The sequence below is a fragment of the Ranitomeya imitator genome, chromosome 10 (genome assembly GCF_032444005.1).
Source record: "Ranitomeya imitator isolate aRanImi1 chromosome 10, aRanImi1.pri, whole genome shotgun sequence".
Classification (NCBI taxonomy): domain Eukaryota; kingdom Metazoa; phylum Chordata; class Amphibia; order Anura; family Dendrobatidae; genus Ranitomeya; species Ranitomeya imitator.
Window position 1 is genome coordinate 111,299,123 of NC_091291.1, and position 23,923 is coordinate 111,323,045.

The following is a 23,923-nucleotide window of genomic DNA, read 5'->3' on the forward strand; positions in this document are numbered from 1 at the left end:
TCTTGGCATTCTCTTGATGAGCTTCAAGAGGTAGTCACCGGAAATGGTCTTCCAACAACCTTGAAGGAGTTCCCAGAGATGCTTAGCACTTGTTGGCCCTTTTGCCTTCACTCTGCGGTACTGCTCACCCCAAACCATCTCGATTGGGTTCAGGTCTGGTGACTGTGGAGGCCAGGTCATCTGGCGTAGCACCCCATCACTCTCCTTCTTGGTCAAATAGCCCTTACACAGCCTGGAGGTGTTTAGGGTCATTGCCTTGTTGAAAAATAAATGATGGTCCAACTAAACACAAACCGGATGGAATAGCATGCCGCTGCAGGATGCTGTGGTAGCCATGCTGGTTCAGTATGCCTTCAATTTTGAATAAATCCCCAACAGTGTCACCAGCAAAGCACCCCCACACCATCACACCTCCTCCTCCATGCTTCACGGTGGGAACCAGGCATGTAGAGTCCATCCGTTCACCTTTTCTGCATCGCACAAAGACACGGTGGTTGGAACCAAAGATCTCAAATTTTGACTTATCAGACCCAAGCGAAGAAATCCACTGGTCTAATGTCCATTCCTTGTGTTCTTTAGCCCAAACAAGTCTCTTCTGCTTGTTGCCTGTCCTTAGCAGTGGTTTCCTAGCAGCTATTTTACCATGAAGGCCTGCTGCACAAAGTCTCCTCTTAACAGTTGTTGTAGAGATGTGTCTGCTGCTAGAACTCTGTGTGGCATTGACCTGGTCTCTAATCTGAGCTGCTGTTAACCTGCGATTTCTGAGTCTGGTGACTCGGATAAACTTATCCTCAGAAGCAGAGGTGACTCTTGGTCTTCCTTTCCTGGGGCGGTTGTCATGTGAGTCAGTTTCTTTGTAGCGTTTGATGGTTTTTGCCACTGCACTTGGGGACACTTTCAAAGTTTTCCCAATTTTTCGGACTGACCTTCATTTCTTAAAGTAATGATGGCCACTCGTTTTTCTTTACTTAGCTGCTTTTTTTTGCCATAATACAAATTCTAACCGTCTATTCAGTAGGACTATCAGCTGTGCATCCACCAGACTTCTGCACAACACAACTGATGGTCCCAACCCCATTTATAAGGCAAGAAATCCCACTTATTAAACCTGACAGGGCACACCTGTGAAGTGAAAACCATTCCCGGTGACTACCTCCTGAAGCTCATCAAGAGAATGCCAAGAGTGTGCAAAGCAGTCATCAAAGCAAAAGGTGGCTACTTTGAAGAACCTAGAATATAAAACATAATTTCAGTTGTTTCACACTTTTTTGTTAAGTATATAATTCCACATGTGTTAATTCATAGTTTTGATGCCTTCAGTGTGAATAGGCAGTGTAAGCGGTTTATACCTTGTGGGAATAAAAGGACTAGAAATAGGAAAAACCCAATGTGGCTAAACAAAGAAGTAAGACAGGCAATTAACAGTAAAAAGAAAGCATTTGCACTACTAAAGCAGGATGGCACCATTGAAGCTCTAAAAAACTATAGGGAGAAAAATACTTTATCTAAAAAACTAATTAAAGCTGCCAAAAAGGAAACAGAGAAGCACATTGCTAAGGAGAGTAAAACTAATCCCAAACTGTTCTTCAACTATATCAATAGTAAAAGAATAAAAACTGAAAATGTAGGCCCCTTAAAAAATAGTGAGGAAAGAATGGTTGTAGATGACGAGGAAAAAGCTAACATATTAAACACCTTCTTCTCCACGGTATTCACGGTGGAAAATGAAATGCTAGGTGAAATCCCAAGAAACAATGAAAACCCTATATTAAGGGTCACCAATCTAACCCAAGAAGAGGTGCGAAACCGGCTAAATAAGATTAAAATAGATAAATCTCCGGGTCCGGATGGCATACACCCACGAGTACTAAGAGAACTAAGTAATGTAATAGATAAACCATTATTTCTTATTTTTAGTGACTCTATAGCGACAGGGTCTGTTCCGCAGGACTGGCGCATAGCAAATGTGGTGCCAATATTCAAAAAGGGCTCTAAAAGTGAACCTGGAAATTATAGGCCAGTAAGTCTAACCTCTATTGTTGGTAAAATATTTGAAGGGTTTCTGAGGGATGTTATTCTGGATTATCTCAATGAGAATAACTGTTTAACTCCATATCAGCATGGGTTTATGAGAAATCGCTCCTGTCAAACCAATCTAATCAGTTTTTATGAAGAGGTAAGCTATAGACTGGACCACGGTGAGTCATTGGACGTGGTATATCTCGATTTTTCCAAAGCGTTTGATACCGTGCCGCACAAGAGGTTGGTACACAAAATGAGAATGCTTGGTCTGGGGGAAAATGTGTGTAAATGGGTTAGTAACTGGCTTAGTGATAGAAAGCAGAGGGTGGTTATAAATGGTATAGTCTCTAACTGGGTCGCTGTGACCAGTGGGGTACCGCAGGGGTCAGTATTGGGACCTGTTCTCTTCAACATATTCATTAATGATCTGGTAGAAGGTTTACACAGTAAAATATCGATATTTGCAGATGATACAAAACTATGTAAAGCAGTTAATACAAGCGAAGATAGTATTCTGCTACAGATGGATCTGGATAAGTTGGAAACTTGGGCTGAAAGGTGGCAGATGAGGTTTAACAATGATAAATGTAAGGTTATACACATGGGAAGAGGGAATCAATATCACCATTACACACTGAACGGGAAACCACTGGGTAAATCTGACAGGGAGAAGGACTTGGGGATCCTAGTTAATGATAAACTTACCTGGAGCAGCCAGTGCCAGGCAGCAGCTGCCAAGGCAAACAGGATCATGGGGTGCATTAAAAGAGGTCTGGATACACATGATGAGAGCATTATACTGCCTCTGTACAAATCCCTAGTTAGACCGCACATGGAGTACTGTGTCCAGTTTTGGGCACCGGTGCTCAGGAAGGATATAATGGAACTAGAGAGAGTACAAAGGAGGGCAACAAAATTAATAAAGGGGATGGGAGAACTACAATACCCAGATAGATTAGCGAAATTAGGATTATTTAGTCTAGAAAAAAGACGACTGAGGGGCGATCTAATAACCATGTATAAGTATATAAGGGGACAATACAAATATCTTGCTGAGGATCTGTTTATACCAAGGAAGGTGACGGGCACAAGGGGGCATTCTTTGCGTCTGGAGGAGAGAAGGTTTTTCCACCAACATAGAAGAGGATTCTTTACTGTTAGGGCAGTGAGAATCTGGAATTGCTTGCCTGAGGAGGTGGTGATGGCGAACTCAGTCGAGGGGTTCAAGAGAGGCCTGGATGTCTTCCTGGAGCAGAACAATATTGTATCATACAATTATTAGGTTCTGTAGAAGGACGTAGATCTGGGGATTTATTATGATGGAATATAGGCTGAACTGGATGGACAAATGTCTTTTTTCGGCCTTACTAACTATGTTACTATGTTAATGTACAATTTTCGTAGTCATGAAAATACAGAAAAAAATTTAAATGAGAAGATGTGTCCAAACGTTTGGTCTGAACTGTATATATACATATAGTACTGTGCAAAAATCTTTAGGCAGCTCTGAAAAAAAGCTGCAGAGTAAGGGCAGGTGCAGATGACCATTTTCTCTCCATCCTAGAAAATTGGTCTTATTATGCCAATCAGACTGACTAGAGTGGGATCTGATTTTCTTCGAGGTGGAGAGGAAAAAGTTTCTCCACCTTCTCGATTACGTCAGTCTGTGCAAATCAGATTGCACTCGGATGTCATCTGAGTGGGGTCTGATTTTTTTAAAGGACCCATAGACATGGATGGGTGAATGCCTCCCGATTCTTGAAGGTCAATCGTGCATGCTGCGATTTTTTAAAAGTGCACAGCCCCATAGAATAACTTGGGTATGAGTACTAGCAGCCAAAACCACGGATAGCACTCAACCTATTAAACCAGTCGTCTGCACGCGCCCTAAGTGTGCTTTATGTAATGTAGGTGTTAGTGGAGTGTCTCCACACACTCATTACTGTCCTGCTCTCCAGTGAAAGAGCCGTCACGCCAAATATTTCTCCTAGATTTTTCTTTTGTTTATTCACTTTACAAATTGTTAATAGAAAAAACTATTACTTCTATTTTTGAAGCGTTCTTACTTTGCAGCATTTTTTTTGCACACCTGCCTAAAACTTTTGCACATTACCGTATATTTATTTTTTTGTTTTAGTAACTTGAAAAACATTCTGCATTGTTATCCCTCTGTTATTCTTCCTGCAAATGTATGAATTTGAATAAATTGACTGCTACACCCCGGTCAGTAGGGTTTGTCTAACACAATCAGCCCTGATTAGACACAATGTGTAGTGACACCCACCATCGACAAGTGGAATCCTACTACACAGTTGTCAGTTAATTGACATTTCCACAAAAACACCCACAATATGTAGCGCATGTTGTTGAGTTCTTCAACCACCATACAGAAGAGTCAATCTCACATATTCCGTCAATGTGACATGTCAGATTATTACTTTTGGGCGGCTCCTGTAATTATGTCATATATGTCATATATTTAGTGTTTTGCACACCACTCAGTTTATGATCCATGCAGTCTGTTCCGCGAGGCACTTGACACACTGCCCTAGTTTGACATTTCCCTTTTATTGAAGGTGACAGGTAGCGCAGATGAGTCAGCTCATCACTGTATTTGCAGCACGCATTAAGTGCATTTGGTGTGCAGGATATTCCTCGTCCAAGTTATTTAAACATTTGCAGCTCTGCACATTTTAAAAGGCATAAGTCATCAATATAAATGCAGCACATTAAACCATTTAGCTGAAATGGATCTATAATTATAGCTTGTCTCTGCAATCACTTTTCTTGTGCGTTAGGTTGGCATTCAGAGCATGCTGCCTGCAGTGGTTTGTTGTTGGCTGTGTGCATACATCGAGTAGTAAAAGAATCAATCTGATATATCAAGTGGTATCACAGGCAGCTGCCATATATTAATGGAAATCTGACATTCATTTTATGTTTCTAAATCTGAAGAAATAATAACATAGGGACAGAAAGCCTGATTCTAATGCTGTGTTAGACTCTTCTGCACCACCCCTTGTATTTCCAGTATTAGATCAGATAGACAGGGTGGACAGCAGTGTGAGCAGCCTCATCTTACTTCTGCACCTCTGGTATCTCCAGTATTGGATCAGATAGACAGGGTGGACAGCAGTGTGAGCAGTCTTTTCTTACTTCAGCACCTCTGGTATCTCCAGTATTAGATCAGATAGACAGGGTGGACAGCAATGTGAGTAGACTCTTCTTTCCTCTGCACCCCTGGTATCTCTAGTATTAGATCAGATAGACAGGGTGAACAGCAGTGTGAGAAGCCTCTTCTTACCCCAGCACTCCTGGGATATCCAATATTAGATCAGATAGACAGGGTGGGCAGCAGTGTGAGCAGCCTCTTCTTACCTCAGCACCCCTGGTATCTCCAGTATTAGATCAGATAGACAGGGTGGACAGCAGTGTGAGAAGCCTCTTCTTACCTCAGCACTCCTGGTATCTCCAGTATTAGATCAGATAGACAGGATGGACAGCAGTGTGAGTAGACTCTTCTTTCCTCTGCACCCCTGGTATCTCTAGTATTAGATCAGATAGACAGGGTGGACAGAAGTGTGAGCAGCCTCCTCCTACTTCAGCACCGCTGGTATCTCCAGTATTAGATCAGATAGACAGGGTGGACAGCAATGTGAGTAGACTCTTCTTTCCTCTGCACCCCTGGTATCTCTAGTATTAGATCAGATAGACAGGGTGAACAGCAGTGTGAGAAGCCTCTTCTTACCCCAGCACTCCTGGGATATCCAATATTAGATCAGATAGACAGGGTGGGCAGCAGTGTGAGCAGCCTCTTCTTACCTCAGCACCCCTGGTATCTCCAGTATTAGATCAGATAGACAGGGTGGACAGCAGTGTGAGAAGCCTCTTCTTACCTCAGCACTCCTGGTATCTCCAGTATTAGATCAGATAGACAGGGTGAACAGCAGTGTGAGTAGACTCTTCTTTCCTCTGCACCCCTGGTATCTCTAGTATTAGATCAGATAGACAGGGTGGACAGCAGTGTGAGAAGCCTCTTCTTACCTCAGCACTCCTGGTATCTCCAGTATTAGATCAGATAGACAGGATGGACAGCAGTGTGAGTAGACTCTTCTTTCCTCTGCACCCCTGGTATCTCTAGTATTAGATCAGATAGACAGGGTGGACAGCAGTGTGAGCAGCCTCTTCTTACCTCAGAACCCCTGGTTTCTCGTGTATTAAATCTGAATAGCCACTGGGTTTACATTTTCTCTTCATACATGGAGTTGGCAGAACTTCCTACTGCACATGCTCATAGACAGCCATTTTAATTCTATAGTGATTACCTCCCTAGACAAAACTATTGTGAAGTGATTTGCTAATTAAAGATATTTACCGTAGTAATTTTTTTATAATCATATTTTATTTAATTATTTAGTTTTTTTCTGTTCCCGGAGAATGCCTTTAAGGCCACATTCACACGTTCAGTATTTGGTCAGTATTTTACATGAGTATTTGTAAGCCAAAACCAGGAGTGGAACAATCAGAGGAAAAGTATAATAGAGACATATGCATCACTTCTGTATATATCACGACTCCTGGTTTTGGGTGAAAGTGAGGTCTGATTTTGACAGACTGACAGAATGGAGAACCTTTTTTTTTACTCTCTCTCTACGTCCGAGATGCCACTCTGATCAGAGTAATCAAACTGTTTTGATCAGATCTGGAGAAAACAGTTGTGTTACCAAGAACTCTTAAAGCATAATGGCAGTGTGCATGCTCGACTGCCCCTCCATTCATTCCCTGCCAGAGTGCTGCACTCATTTTCTTCCAGCAGTCCCATTGGGACTGAACATGCGCAATCTACGGTAGTGGGGAGAAATATGCCCCTTTCTGGTGATCGGTGGGGGTCCTTCTAATCTAGTTATCACCTACTAACTTTGGGCTGTGTTGGGTGTATTTACACTGTAGTTACACTATTTTTTAGGTGTTTTGCCACAATTTGTGCAAACACATCCGTAGTTATGCAAACACGAGGCCAAAAAAATGCCATAAAATATGTGCATGTAAATATATCTTTATGTGTGCTACATAACAAAACCAATCCGCATCGCGTAAAAATCAATTCAATACAATCAATGAAATGACTAATACATTAGTCGCAAATAAATCCCTACATCTTGTTTAAAGACTATCAGCAAAATGACTGTTCAAACCAAGCACTGCACTTTGTAGGAAACATAAACCTAATAAAATAAAAAATAGCTATTGCTGGAATTACATGTTTCGTATTTGGTTCAGATTTTATGTGCAGATATTATGAATGTAGAATTCACCGTATTTTACATTACTGGCAAAATGGGTGAGTTTTAACCCATTGGGGGACGGCATTGGCTTTTGTTGCACGGCCGAGCCGTTCAGTGCACTACTTGTTTTACATCTCTCAGCCTGTCTTTCCCTCGATTGTCCGCTCTGCCCACAGGAGGGTGGAGATAGATGGAAAGGGTAAGAAGGGCACCTCTTTTATTGGAATAAAGAATCATTTATGGCAGGATTTCGACACTAAATATGTAATTTGCATTAGGACTATGTTGGTGTGCTTGGTTTGAACAGTCGTTTTGTGCTGTCAGGCTCACCCGTGTATTTTGTTGTGTAATGTAATGATATAGACATATTTTCTTTCTGCATTTGTGGGTTTTAACCTTTCGTAAAATTGTGTTCCAGGCTTGCAAATTAACCAGAAGATTGTGACTGCTTACCCTCAGGTGATACTGGTTCGGGTCCCAACTCCGACAGTGCAATCCGATAGCGATATAACTGTTTTGCGACACCTTGAGAAGCTAGGTTGCCGTCTTGTCAATCGCCCACAAGCCATTTTAAACTGCATTAACAAGTTCTGGACGTTTCAGGAATTAGCTGGACATGGAATTCCTTTACCAGATACTTTCTCCTATGGTAAGTCCCAGGAGCTGTTTCCAGTCGTGTCACGTACAATGGTGGATTTTAGTGCCTTGCGATATGCTATTGCGGGGCGATACATGGACCAATTTATGGATGCAGCATTTTGTCCTCCGTAGTTTCTCCTCCGACACTCAAACCACAGGGGTCCGGTGTTGTGGTCATAAGAAGTGTCAGACTGGGGTGCCAAAGGCCCACCAGTAACATTGACTTTGGGGGCCCACTTTTCCCCTGCATACAAATATTACGCTACCCTCACTCACAAATTACCTATATCTCTATATAATAATAATAAACTGGCAAGTCTGGTTAATGAATGATAAGATACTGCTTTTTTTTGTGAATTATGCCAAGTACTGCCCATATAGTGGGGTTGGGGGCCCACCGGGGGATTACCCTGTTACCCTATTGGCCAGTCCGTGCCAGGTCATAAGGGTTTTTCCACAACTAAACCCTGTTTCAGAGATTCAGGGTATATTCATTTTTGGTCCATGCGTCCACTTTTACCACCAGTGTGGCATCCGTGTGCTATTTTTATTTTTTCCCTGACCCATTGATTTGGGAGAGTTTTACATGAATAAAAAAATGGACGTCTTTTTCTTTTGCAGACGCTCAGGCAAAAAAACAAACAAACAGATATGCGAAAAGCCCCATAAAAAAAAAAAAACATGGCTAGAACAAGTACATGAAAAACGGATGTCTGATTAAGGCTTTCTATGCAGCAAAATCTGCAAGTGTCGCAAGCAGATTTTGCTGTGTTTCTTGTTGCAGATTTTGCTGTATTTTTTTGTTGCAGATTTGCTGCAGTTTTAACCCTTTGCATTGCAAAGAGTGAGATCCCAAATGAATTGACCTACTGCAATTTTTCCATGTGGAAATATTCTGCATTCTGTTGATGTAAATTGATGAAATCTCACCCATTTAGTTGTAATTTAATAATGCACTCTGAGCAAATTGACTATTCAGAAAGGAAAAGGACTCGAACTCTAGCGCCACCAATTGGAAGCAGTGATCTTAAAAGTCAATATCAACCTTTTAACGAGCCTTGCAATATGACTTCGGGGTGTTGCCCCCTCATCAGTGAAAAGTATGAGATCTGATTTGGCTAGGTGAAAGGCTCTGGACTGTGGTCTAAGGTGTAAAGTTTCTGCTTGTGGAGAGTGACAATCCAGGCCTGGCTTGTCAGAGTGAGGAGACGTATAAGTCATGCATGCTCGTCAGGGAAATTGCTTCCAATAGGTGGCACTAGAGTTCTAGTCATCTTCCTCTCTGAAGAGGCAATTTGCATATTTAATTTCCCAGAGGAGCATTGCATGGCTTAGATGTCTCCTCACCCTGACATGCCGGGCCTGGCTTATCACTCTCCACAAGGAGAAATGTTACCCCTTAATCCGCACTGGAAACCTATAGGAAATATGCAACTTTTAGAACATACTTCAAGTCTAAATTCGCACCCTGCATACTTGGTGTACGAGTCAATGTCTGCAAAGAAATTTTTAGCAACATGTACCATGGAGGCCCCTGTACGTTGCAAGGTTCATGCCAGAGTGCCTACTAGCAAGTGAGAATAGACCCCAAAGCTGGAGCTCTATGGCAACTTTTTATATTTGATGTCTTATCATATGATCTAGTCTAATATCCCATGCCGTGTTACAATACTGGCGATAACTTGCAGTGTAACATGACTGCTATCTCACAGTGCGATAATGACTGTATGTTCAGGAGCTTGCACTGGAGAATGAGTTTCAGAGTGAAAAGCAGTTGAAAATGTTGCGTATGTGCACACCACGTCTCTTTCAGGGAGTCTCAGACTGGAAACCACCTGAAAAAGCACTGCAAAAAAATTAACATACTGTACAGCAATGTCAAAACGACATTGCTGTGTTAAAGACGCCGAGTGCACATACCTCTCTCACTATGGAGGAACTGTCCTGTCCTGCATCACACATGCAAATATGGAGGAACTGTCCTGTCCTGCATCACACAAGCAAATATGGAGGAACTGTCCTGTCCTGCATCACACATGCAAACCTAATATTAATAGAACTGTGTAATCTTTAATTTTCCCTTCCGGAAAAAAAATACTTGTTTTCAAGGTCCTCCATAGATGATCGCTGGTGGTCCCAGCAAAGGGACTCTTTGCCATCAGTGTGAATATGCCCTTAGATGAAGGATTTCTCATTGTCGTCACAAGTGCCTTCTTACATGGAGGGCAACCAATGCCAGCTGGGATTTATTTGCCATACAGCACCTAGTTATTACAATATAAATCCCAGCATGCACTGTTTCTCCTCATATGACTTGGTGCTAACGTCAGTTTTTCTCACAAGATTTACAGGTTCATTGGAAGGACGGTGATTTCTTTTCTATTCGTGCTGAAACATAAAAATAGAATTTACCTTTAAAACAGGGCTGTCCGCCGAAGCAAGGCCAAAGTGTTCTGCATAGTAATGGTGTGGCTAGCAGATCAGCTACCGGAGTGGTCAAACCGGACAGATCCAGCAATACCATAATCAATGCCAAGGACCGGATCAAAAATTGATGTAAACGGTACTTGTGTATACATAATACATAATAACTAGCAGTAAATGGGTTTTGGAATGGATCCAGTTGCATTTGGGACAATATACAGTACAGACCAAAAGTTTGGACACACCTTCTCATTTAAAGATTTTTCTGTATTTTCATGACTATGAAAATTGGACATTCACACTGAAGGCATCAAAACTATGAATTAACACATGTGAAATTATATACTTAACAAAAAAGTGTGAAACAACTGAAATTATGTCTTATATTCTAGGTTCTTCAAAGTAGCCGCCTTCTGCTTTGATGACTGCTTTGCACACTCTTGGCATTCTCTTGATGAGCTTCAAGAGGTAGTCACCGGGAATGGTCTTCCAACAATCTTGATAAAGTTCCCAGAGATGCTTAGCACTTGTTGGCCCTTTTGCCTTCCCTCTGCGGTCCAGCTCACCCCAAACCATCTCGATTGGGTTCAGGTCTGGTGACTGTGGAGGCCAGGTCATCTGGCGTAGCACCACATCACTCTCCTTCTTGGTCAAATAGCCCTTACACAGCCTGGAGGTGTGTTTGGGGTCATTGTCCTGTTATAAAATAAATGATGGTCCAACTAAACGCAAACCGGATGGAATAGCATGCCGCTGCAAAATGCTGTGGTAGCCATGCTGGTTCAGTATGCCTTCAAATTTTGAATAAATCCCCAACAGTGTCACCAGCAAAGCACCCCCACACCATCACACCTCCTCCTCCATGTTTCACGGTGGGAACCAGACATGTAGAGTCCATCCGTTCACCTTTTCTGCGTCGCACAAAGACACGGTGGTTGGAACCAAAGATCTCAAATTTGGACTCATCAGAGCAAAGCACAGATTTCCACTGGTCTAATGTCCATTCCTTGTGTTCTTTAGCCCAAGCAAGTCTCTTCTGCTTGTTGCCTGTCCTTATCAGTGGTTTCCTAGCAGCTATTTTACCATGAAGGCCTGCTGCACAAAGTCTCCTCTTAACAGTTGTTGTAGAGATGTGTCTGCTGCTAGAACTCTGTGTGGCATTGACCTGGTCTCTAATCTGAGCTGCTGTTAACCTGCGATTTCTGAGTCTGGTGACTTGGATAAACTTATCCTCAGAAGCAGAGGTGACTCTTGGTCTTCCTTTCCTTGGGCGGTCCTCATGTGAGCCTGTTTCTTTGTAGAGCTTGATGGTTTTTGCCACTGCCCTTGGGGACACTTTCAAAGTTTTCCCAATTTTTAGGACTGACTGACCTTCATTTCTTAAAGTAATTATGGCCACTCATTTTTCTTTACTTAGCTGCTTTTTTCTTGCCATAATACAAATTCTAACAGTCTTTTCAGTAGGACTATCAGCTGTGTATCCACCAGACTTCTGCACAACACAACTGATGGTCCCAACCCCATTTATAAGGCAAGAAATCTCACATATTAAACCTGACAGGGCACACCTGTGAAGTGAAAACCATTCCCGGTGAATACCTCATCAAGAGAATGCCAAGAGTGTGCAAAGCAGTCATCAAAGCAAAAGGTGGCTACTTTGAAGAACCTAGAATATAAGACTTAATTTCAGTTGTTTCACAGTTTTTTGTTATGTATATAATTCCACATATGTTAATTCATAGTTTTGATGCCTTCAGTGTGAATGTACAATTTTCATAGTCATGCAAATTCAGAAAAATCTTTAAATGAGAAGGTGTGTCCAAACTTAAGCTCTGTACACATTATTATACATTATTGGGGAAATTAATTTATGTCTTACATTATTTTTTTTTTTAACATGGCAGGTGGACATGATGAATTTGCAAAAATGATAGATGCAGCAGAACCTCTTGGATATCCTGTTGTTGTGAAAAACACTCGAGGGCATCAAGGTAATTTATTATGTACTGGATGTGGTTAATGTCACTTAAAGAGATTCTGTCAATTCGATCAATTCTACCCAAATCCTACATATGGGCGTGCAGTTCTTTGAAATGTAAGGATATGTCCACACGTTGAGGATTACAGCAGAATATTCTACCTTGTACCCCAAAGTTTTCCAAACTGCCACCATTATGCTGATAGTCAGGCCTATCAAGGACTTGATTGGGGGGAAAAAAGGAAGTAGCATAGTAAGAATCCCTCCTGGGTAGGTTCAAGCTTCAAATACATAGATTTGAGTCCCCAAAATCTCTAGGACAGCAAAGAAGAAAGCAAGGCATGACTCAAGAAAGTCCAAAGGAAAAGGGGTTTAGTAACCCATCACCATGCAGAGACCATGCAACGTTTCAGCTCGAAAATGGCTGAGTAGAGGATCTGAAACGTTTCATGGTATCTGTATTGGGATTGATAAATGAACTGCGTTCCTTTCGAGGTTTTGGAGTGCTGCTTTCTTCTTCGCCATCCAACGACTCGATTGAGATGCAGAATTAGGACTCTACTAATAGAGGTGGTTTAGGGGGCTTGAGAGACCTGACCAGGTCCTTAGTTTTGCTATTTTGAAGTATACCTAGTCGATGACCTAAACAAAGGCTTTCTCTACACTCTGTACCTGTTTCTTTAACTTTTCGACATTGAATCATTGTTAAAAGGACCACTCCAGGGGGGTTCTTTTTGTTACAGGGCTGGCGTGGTGCTTCTAATGTAAGGGTACCGTCACACTATACGATTTACCTACGATCACGACCAGCGATATGACCTGGCCGTGATCGTAGGTAAATCGTAGTGTGGTCGCTGGGGAGCTGTCACACAGACAGCTCTCCAGCGACCAACGATGCCGAGGTCCCTGGGTAACCAGGGTAAACATCGGGTAACTAAGCGCAGGACCGCGCTTAGTTACCCGATGTTTACCCTGGTTACAAGCGTTAAACTAAAAAAAAACAAACAGCACATACTTACATTCTGGTGTCCGTCAGGTCCCATGCAGTCTGCTTCCCGCACTCAGTGACTGCCGGCCGTAAAGTGAAAGTGAAAGCACAGCCGCTGTGCTCTGCTTTCACTTTACGGCCGGCAGTCACAGTGCGGGAAGCAGACGGCAAGGGACCTGACGAACACCAGAATGTAAGTATGTGCTGTTTTTTTTTTTTTAGTTTAACGCTTGTAACCAGGGTAAAGATCGGGTAACTAAGCGCGGCCCTGCGCTTAGTTACCCGATGTTTACCCTGGTTACAAGCGAACGCATCGCTGGATCGCATCGCTAGATCGCTAGATCGGTGTCACACACACCGATCTAGCGATGACAGCGGGAGATCCAGCGATGAAAGAAAGTTCTAAACGATCTGCTACGACGTACGATTCTCAGCAGGATCCCTGATCGCTGCTGCGTGTCAGACACAGCGATATCGTAACGATATCGCTGGAACGTCACGAATCGTACCGTCGTAGCGATCGAAATGTTATAGTGTGACGGTACCCTAAGGCACCTGCACTTAGCCTTATACTTACCAGCCACAGTCTCCTGCTGTTATCCATGCCGCTATTGTTGGTCTCCAGCAGTTTGTGATCTGCCGCTTCGGTTCAGTGTTTGCTGGAGCCGGAGGTCACTTTCCAAGCCTTTTTCTGGATCTCATAGACTTGCATTGAGAGCTTGTGACTATTACCTCTGACTGTTCTGGTTAGTCAGAAGTTGGGGGCACAAGGTGGCGTCATAAGACTGAAACTGTGCTGGGAACAGCTGAAGACGACAAGTGGTGGAGTATAATATTAGCGCAAGGGATCTTACGTTAGTAGCACCACTCCAATACCGCCGAAGTGGTGCTTTAAAGCCATGGATATTTCATTTGGTAGCCAGAGGCAGTGTTTCAGCTGTAGTAAAATAGCCCTCAGCTGAACAATTAAGATATAAGTGATTAAAAACCAAAACTTAATGAATGGCCTTCTGAGGTGTACCATGCGTAGCCAGAAACTTGGTCCTAATGCAAAGGCTGTATCTGGGCTCCTACCCAACATCATAATCTTCACAATCAGTGCCTGACAGCTGGGTCCTATGAGCTTGTGGCAGCGAGGTCCAATGTGACCACAACGACCTCTATCAATACACTATCGTTCGTTAGTAGAAAAATGAGGAATCCTAGGTAAGACTTTGGAAAGCCTAGAAAGTGGGGGGCACGGCTCGATGTACCAGTTCTGTTTCAAGATTTAATTGTGTCTTTCAACAAAAATAAAATAGGAGTAATTAACAATGCTTATGACGATACCGCTGTATCGATTAAGTAAAAAAAGCCCAAAACATTATCCTGGTGGAGGATAAGAACATAACAGGCAGTAATGTAACAAAGCCAAAATAAAGAAATAGAAGAATAGTGGCTAACATGGGGCAAAATCCCCTCCAATTTGTGTAGAGACCTCCTCACCCCAAGACTCACGAAGAAGAAAAATATTGCATCCATCTCACTAAGCTAGTCTTAAGGGAATCTACAGTAACTTTGACCCCCTCTAATACATGTCTATGCACGTGTCCCAGAGAAAATTAACCTCATTGGTACCTGTATATGTTTATTCTGTTGCCTGTATTTTGATAGATCCCCACTTTTTTGCTGAATGTGAATGAGTACTTAAGTGCAGTGGGCGGGATAATGCACTGAGTAAAACTCTACCTCCCAAGTTATTATCATTATTGGGGCCTCCCTTTTTGTGTTGATTGCTAGCTGACTTGACCTCTAATGTCAGACTTCACTCTTCTACTCTGCGTGGAGCGGCAGCAGTCACCGCTGTCAGTACAGTTTACTAGACTGTGACCGGTGGGGTGTGCATGCCACAGGACAGTGATGGACAGCAGGCTCTGCGCGAATATCAATCAAAGTGCTAGGGCTTTCTTAGAGCCGTTCAAAGTAAAATGAGCGGTGCTGTGAGCGATGACTGTAGTCTCCCCATGAACACCCCCATGACTTAAAGCTGGCAGTTCCGGGGAGGGAATAAATTAATTTTGTTCTGGTAGCCGCACTTTCCATAAGGCAGGCTTGAAAAGCTATTTACCTGCAGATTAACCCTATACAGTCATGGAGGAATGCGTCGGCACCCTTAAAATTGTTCTAGAAAATGAAGTATTTCTCCAAGAAAATCATTACAATTACACACGTTTTCTTATATACATGATTATTTCCTTTGTATGTATTGAAATAACTCAAAAATAAAGAGAAAAAAAAGGCAAATTGGACATAATTTCACACAAAACCCCCCAAAAGGTCCAGACAAAATTGTTGTCATCCTCAACTTAATATTTGATTGCACGCCCTTTGGAATAAATAACTGCAATCAATCGCACCCAATAACCAACAACAAGCTTTTACACCTCTCAACTGGCATTTTGGAGCACTCTTCTTTTGCAAACTGCCCCAGGTCTTTCATATTTGAAGACTCCTTTTCCCAACAGTAATTTTAAGATCTCTCAACAGATGTTCAATGGGATTTAGATCCAGACTCATTGCCGGCCACTTCAGAACTCTTCAGTGCTTTGTTTCCATCCATTTCTGGGTGCTTCTTGAAGTATGTTTCGAGTCATTGTCCTGCTGGAAGACCTATTACCTAGGTAGCAAACCCAGCTTTTTGACAGTGGGCCCTACAATGCAAACCAAAGTCCTTTGATAATCTTTAGATTTCATGATGCCTTGCACTCAGTTCCAGAGGCAGCAACCCCAAAACATCTTTGAACCTCCACCATATTTGACTGTAGGTACTGTGTTCTTTTTTTTGTAGGCCTCATTCCATTTTAGTTAAACAGTAGAATGATGTGATTTACCAAAAAGCACTATCTTGGTCTCATTAGTCCACACAACGCTTTATCAGAAGGATTTTGGCTTATTCACGTACATTTTGTCAAACTGCGGTCTAGCTTTTTTATGTTTCTGTGTCAGCAGTGGGATCCTCCTGGATCTCCTGTCCTGCAGGACAGCTTGAATTTCTTTGGAACTTGATTGGGGCTGATTATCCACCATCCGGACATGAAATATATAAAACTGGAATTGCATTACTGCTCTAGAAAATAGGTTAAAATGAAGATACTTAGGACATAAATTCACCAATTTATGTGTGCCCAGCCTATGGTGGTTTTAATCACTGCTTACCCATATAATTTTGGGCTAGCAGCTCAGGAGAAGTATCATGTTAGGATAGATTCCCAGCAAAGAGGATCGCCTTGTCTTTGGCTGCTGAGCACACATGAATTGCCAAATGTATGCGCTAAGTATCTTCATTTTAACCTATTTTCTAGAGCAGTAATGCAAATCCAATTTCATATATTTCATGTTTGTATGTTATAGCAATACAGAGTGCAAATTTATTTGTTAATTATATATGGTGATGGCTACCCTTAGCATGCACCTGTTCACACATGTTTTCTGTTTGGAAGTGAGGGTCAGTCTTTGATATTTGTCCAACATCTGGACTAACCTGTGTTGCAACCTTTCATCATTTTTTTAGCTACAGTGCCATCAGTTGTAAACTTCTTGATTATGTTGCTCACCATGGACAAAGGAACATCAAGATCTCTAAAAATGGACCTTGAGGTTGTTGATGTTAACTTCTCCCCTTTTCATCTGGTTTCAGGTATAAGTTTCATATTGCCCACACCTGTTACTTGCCACAGGTGAGTTTGAACGAGCATCACATGCTTGAAACAATGTTGTCTACCCATAATTTTAGAAAGGTGACAACAATTTTGTCCGGCACATTTTTGGGTTTTATGTGAAATTATGTTCAGTTTGCCTTTTCCCTCTGTTTTTCTGTTGTTGTTGTTGTTGTTCCAGTACACAGAAAGGAAATAAACGTGTATAACAAAACATGTATAATTGCAATAATTTTCTGGGAGAAATACTTCATTTACTGGAACAATTTAATTTGTGCCAAAACTTTCGGCCATGACAGTATCTGCAGGTAAATATAACTTTTCAAGGTGACAGGCTTAGTATTTAAATCAAAGGGTAAAACTGTAGACTTCTATGAGCAGGCTATTGTGAATTTAGTTGCTGGAAAAATTAAAAAGATAAAAGTATGGGAATGAGATTGTATTTGAGGAATTTGCTCATTAAGGAGAGCTTGCAGGGGGTCTTTTTTCAAATTAGTGGAGGTGAATGAATAAATTAGGTTATATCCCAGTCTCTATAATTTTAATTTTGGCACAATTCTACCAAATGTCATACATGGTGCCCTGTATGGCATAACCTCAGAAGCAATGAGAGGAAAGAATTTATGTAGTCTAGAGGTGGGCTATGTCCAGTGGTGGAACTTGTAGTGCGATGGCCCCAGTGCAAAATCTCCAACAGGACCCCCAACTGTCATAGATCTTTAATAGTACTGATCTTCTCTTATGGGTTAAAGGGACATTTTGTGGCCTCTTTGGCCCCAAGGCCTGGACTGCAACCCCTGCACCCATTTGAGTTATGCCCCTGCCCTCTGTAAGCGAGACTTCTGGCCTCTGTAAGCGAGACATTACTACTTGACTTCAAGGAGAAGGTGAAAGACCTATCAGTTCTAAATAGAAAAATCCCAACTTTAGAGACTTGTTGATCACACACAATACTTAATCCTGTTATGTAGGATATACCATACACGTGAGTCATCAGAGTGACCATGTTCTGTTTTCGGCACTTGTGAGTCACCTCATATTGAGTAGCATATAAGATAACATCTTATTTCACGCTATGATCAAAAGCAGGAAATAACTTACAAAAACCTAGAATTAGTTTGATATAGTAAATTCACCGTAAAGTACTTGCATGAACTTGAAAACTGACAAGTTTATTGGTTTCGAAATACGTTTTCATTGACTCACTCGTACAAAAAATAAAAAGATAATAAAAAATAAAAACATATGAGAAATACTGCCCAAGATCTAATGGAATAGATGGGTATCAGAATACCCTGAATAATGGCTTTGTACCATGGAGCACGTTGCGCACCTCTGTTTTACCGTGGCCATTCTATACACTGGTTTTGTTTTGTCCACCAGGAAAGGCTGTGTTTCTTGCACGGGACAAACACCATTTGTTGGACATATCCCACCTAGTGCGACATGACGCGCCATATCTGTTTCAGAAGTATGTAAAGGAGTCTCATGGAAAAGACATCCGGGTGGTGATTGTTGGCGGACGCATCGTGGGATCCATGTTGCGAAGTTCCACTGATGGCAGAATGCAGAGTAATTGCTGTTTGGGTAAGTGTTAATGAAGCTCTGAGGAGTATATGATTGAGCACGTGCAGATGTGGACATGATCATATTAAAGGGAACCTGTCACCTGAATTTGGCGGGACCGTTTTTCAGTCATATGGGCGGAGTTTTTGGGTGTTTGATTCACCCTTTCCTTATCCGCTGGCTGCATGCTGGCTGTAATATTGGATTTAAGTTTATTCTCTGTCCTCCGTAGTACACGCCTGCGCAAGGCAATCTTGCCTTGCGCACATGCAGTATGCTTTGCTCAACTGCGGGTAAAGCCGAAAAGCATTAGTGCGCATGTCCCGGAAGTATTTTGCAGTGTTCCGGGACATAGCGCGCTGGCGCATGCGCACTAATGCTTTTCGGCTTTGCCCGCAGTTGGGCAAAGCATACTGCGCGTGCGCAAGGCAAGATTCCCTTGCGCAGGCGTGTACTACGGAGGACAGAGAATGAACTTCAATCCAATATTGTGGCCAGCATGCAGCCAGCGGGTAAGGAAAGGGTGAATCAAACACCTGAAAACTCCGCCCATATGACCAAAAACCGGTCCCGCCAAATTCAGGTGACAGGTTCCCTTTAATGTTCCTAGTGTGATCTGACAAAACATCGGATCGCACCCAGACCAATGTTATGCTATGGGGCCGAAGAGGACACCAGTAAAAGATAAAAACATATGAGAAATACAGCCCAAGATCTAATGTAATAGATGGGTATCAGAATACCCTGAATAATGGCTTTGTACCATGGAGCACGTTACGCACCTCTGTTTAACCGTGGCCATGCTATACACTGGTTTGCACCCAGACCAGTGTTATGCTATGGGGCCGTGCACATGTCCTATTCTTTCCTTGGACCGACCCGGCCTGGGGAAAAAAAAATCACATGTGAGCATGAGAGTTTGATCCAATATTCAGATCGAAAGTCAATGAGTCCGTGGAAAACATAGAACTGCACTCGGATGACATCTACCTTCTCCTCTTCTCCTACAGTTTTGGTTTATATATAATAATTGATGTAGCTGCTGCATAAAGAATAACTGCATGGAAAGAAAGGTAAGGTTTTATAGCCCCTAAAATATGCTTTAACCTCCCTTTTTTGCGTTACAGGTGGCGTGGGCTCCACGTTCCCTCTTAGTGAACAAGGCAAACTGCTGGCTATGCAAGTGTCAAACATCTTGGGGATGGACATATGCGGCATCGACCTTCTCCTGAAGGATAATGGATCGTTCGTGGTTTGTGAGGCTAATGCAAATGTTGGTTTTACTGAATTTGACCAGGCGTGTAAATTAGATCTTGGCGCTATTATTGCAGATTATGCAATATCTCTTATTCCCAGAAGGCCATCTAAAGAGATGTCTCTGGTATCTGCAGCATCCAGCCCTCAAGAAATCAATGAGACAAAAGCACTTGCATCTGCCAGCAATCACAAGACCAGTGATGGATCGCGCTGTAGTAATAGTGTTTCTGATGTAAAGGAAATCAGGGATTCTATCAATGCACCAAAGCCATGTTCCCCATTACAGACAGATAGTATCTGTAATGATGTCGCAGAGTAAACTACCTCTTCATTATCAGTGTAAATGAATGCACTTATCAATCACAGTGGGAAACTCGGCTCAACAGGGGCTGGCAAATTAATAACGAAAGATTGGTTCTGAGCCGCTATAGTGCTAAAAATGTAATAATTCTGCTGCTTCCTTCTGTCTCATCAGTAGCAATGCTACTCCTGGGACCGAATTTATTATTTGCACCTATCGAATACTAAGTGGCTGTGTATGGGGGAACATGCATAGAAAAACAAAAAAAATCTTGGTGCCATGGAAGAAAGCATTCCTTCCTCATCAGTATATTGAACTGGGATTTAATGAGCAATTATATTCATAATCACTGTCTTTATTTGTTAAATGGATTTAGTCTTGTCTTCATCCTTAGGTCATATATCCGTAAGACTTGAGTAATGGGCTAAAACTAGTTGAAGAAGGAGATTGCATTTTCGATTTGTTCATTTTGATAATTATGGCATGATCTTAGGGTAGAGAATATGTGCCATTGATGCAGCCCTTATAATTGCTGCAGGGTCCTACATCAATCACAGACAGAGCCAGCTTAGAGTTGTGGAGGACTCAGTCAAAACATTTGGGACCCCATAAAACCCAGAATTACAAAAAAAAAGCAGATAGGAAAGGTGAGTGCATGTGCATGTATAGTAGATCTCTCCACAGAAGTCTATAAATGTTATGGAGACAACCATGCCACCCTCGCTTTTAGACTTCATCATGTCTCGGCTAAATAGGATCGCCAAGCTTTATCAAGGGGCCTTTTTCCTGAAAGGTGGGATCACAGATGTGGGTAGTTTATTCACTACTAAGGGTATAAATAAAAAATGCTGAGCCCTACAGCAATGTTTTAAAAGTACCCTTAAGTTCATTACCAAGCCAGGGTATGCCCTGTCATGTGTGATGAGGGTATGCAAAGACGGTGAGGATGACTTTGTATGCCCCCAAATTAGTAAAGGCCCTGAGATACATGCCTTGGGTCCTCCTACTGTTACCTTATCTTGACATCCTTTCAACCAAGAGTGTAAGGAACCTGGTTCATTATTGGTTGTGTGTGGTAGTGAGCCTAATGGACTCCAATAAATTATAGCCAAACCGGCTGATATTGCCTAATTTATCTAACCATTTAGTGTACGTAGGGCCTCCCAACTGGTCCCCGAACGATGATGATATCAGGGTAGATAAAGAAAGGTCAGGCAACTTGAATCAGAACGTCCAACCCTTTAGAAAATCAGAACGTCTGACCCTTTAGATCAGGGGTGGGGAATCTTTTTTGTGCCAAGGGCCATTTGGATATATATATATATATATATACCATCCTTCGGGGGCCGTACAAACTCCACCCACAAAGTATATCCTGACTCTGGCACTGGTTTCAAGACTTAATCTTTCATTGCATGCCCTTCAATGTTCAGTAGTGAACACTTCGTGTGTGTGCTAACAGAGCAAGAAGAAATTAATGAGCTGGTGGCAATCAAAATACACCTCCCTGCCCAAGAATGCGGCCCCTGAGAATCTGCCCCGGGGACCTGATAAAAGGTCGTAAATGACCCTGGGGCCTGAGGTTCCCCACCCCTGCTTTAGAGAAACAGAATATGAGACCCTTTAGAGAATCAGAACGTCCGACCCTTTAGAGAATCAGAACGTCGGACCCTTTAGAGAATCAGAATGTTGGACCCTTTAGAGAATCAGAACGTCGGAACCTTTAGAAAATCCGAACGTCAGACCCTTTAGATAATCAGAACGTCGGACCCTTTAGATAATCAGAACGTCGGACCCTTTAGATAATCAGGACATCGGACCCTTTAGAGAATCAGAACGTCCGACGCTTTGGAGAGTCAGAATGTCGGACCCTTTAGAGAATCAGAACGTCGGACCCTTTAGAGAATCAGAATGTTGGACCCTTTAGAGAATCAGAACGTCGGAACCTTTAGAAAATCCGAACGTCAGACCCTTTAGATAATCAGAACGTCGGACCCTTTAGATAATCAGAACGTCGGACCCTTTAGATAATCAGGACATCGGACCCTTTAGAGAATCAGAACGTCGGACCCTTTAGAGAATCAGAACGTCGGACCCTTTAGAGAATCAGAACGTCGGACCCTTTAGAAAATCAGAACGTCAGACCCTTTGGATAATCAGAACGTCCGACCCTTTAGAGCAGAGGTCCCCAACTCCAGTCCTCAAGGCCCACCAACGTGTCATGTTTTCAGGATTTCCTTAGTCTTGCCCAGGTAATAATTGCATCACCTGTGCAATGCAAAGGAAATCCTGAAAACATGACCTGTTGGTGGGCCTTGAGGACTGGAGTTGGGGACCTCTGCTTTAGAGAATCAGAACGTTGGACCCTTTAGAAAATCAGAATGTCAGACCCTTTGGATAATCAGAACGGCGGACCCTTTAGAGAATCAGAATGTCGGACCCTTTAGATAATCAGAACGTCGGACCCTTTAGATAATCAGAATGTCGTACCCTTTAGAGAATCAGAACATCGGACCCTTTAGAGAATCAGAACATCGGACCCTTTAGAGAATCAGAACATTGCACATTGTCAGACCCTGATTCTAATAAGTCATGGCCCTTTTCAGTAACGCCACAACCTCTAGTCAGACAAGTCGTAAAAAGTGTCTAAAACATGTAATAAATATGAAGCTAGTAATTAAACATAGTTTTTCTTTTTTCTTTTTTTGCAAATCAGGCCCAAATTCTATAACATTTATCTTGATAAATATTCCCCAATGTGTTTTTTTTTAAGTGAAATGCCAAACCAAAACCAAAGTGATGGTGCTTTGTCTCTCCATTATGGTGGCATAATAGAAATCCTTACTGCTGTTGACTGATTTCTTTCTTCATGCATCTGATGTCATTTTTGTAAAAGTACCCTCAAATATTCAGCACTGCAACCACGGAGGTACTGATACGAATTTCAATTTTACATGAATAAAACCTTAAGAAAAATATTAAGAATAATTACAATATCTTAATGAGGACAATCATTGTAAAGATTAATATTTGGTTAACACATGGTTGAGTAAGTTTTGAAGCAAAATACACAAATACAGGTTCTGTAAAAGACACAAAATGGAGGACATAAAGGAAGGAAATTGGAGTTGTTGCCCATGGCAACCAATCAGATTCCACTTCTCATCTTTAAGAGAACTGTTGAAAAATGGAAGATGTGACCCGATTGGTTGCTATGGACAACTACTCCACATTTCCTTTGCACCAGTTTTAATATATCTAGCCCAATTGTTATCAAACCATATAATGTTTAATACTAAATGCTTTCTATAATATAATAATAGTATGAGGTACATTTTATTGGTAAAAACTTGAAGGTTGTTATATTATTTTTGAATCAAAGGTTCCATATATCTAAACTGTTCCAAAGAACAAGCAAACCTGTTCCCCGTAGCAACCAATTAAAATCCAGCATTCATCATGAGATTGTCTTATAAAAATGAAACATGACTCCTGGTTGTAATGAACAACATTTTTCTGAGGCGAGTTAGTCTGTTGGGGCCCATTTATCCACTACGCTAACACCACCCACATGACTGTTGCACATAAACACATACAGTCATGGCCAAAAGTGTTGGCACCCTTGAAATTGTTCCAGAAAATTAAGTCTCCCAGAAATTTATTGCAATTACACTTTTCGTTATACATGTTTATTTTCTTTGTGTCTATTGGAACAAAGCAAACAAACAAAAAAAAAAGAGAAAAAAAGGCAAATTGGACATAATTTCA

The 23,923-nt window shown here is 41.9% G+C and overlaps 1 protein-coding gene across 1 annotated transcript in view; it reads left to right on the forward strand.

Moving 5' to 3' along the window:
- RIMKLA (ribosomal modification protein rimK like family member A) overlaps positions 1-23,874 on the forward strand; it is a 63,992-nt gene extending 40,118 nt beyond the window's left edge. The window contains exons 2-5 of the mRNA XM_069741220.1: positions 7,726-7,956; positions 12,275-12,361; positions 18,415-18,618; positions 19,725-23,874. Of these exons, the coding sequence (XP_069597321.1) occupies positions 7,726-7,956; positions 12,275-12,361; positions 18,415-18,618; positions 19,725-20,173 (971 nt within the window). The 3' untranslated portion in view covers positions 20,174-23,874. The remainder of the gene's footprint in view (positions 1-7,725; positions 7,957-12,274; positions 12,362-18,414; positions 18,619-19,724) is intronic.
- The last annotated feature ends 49 nt before the right edge of the window (positions 23,875-23,923 follow it).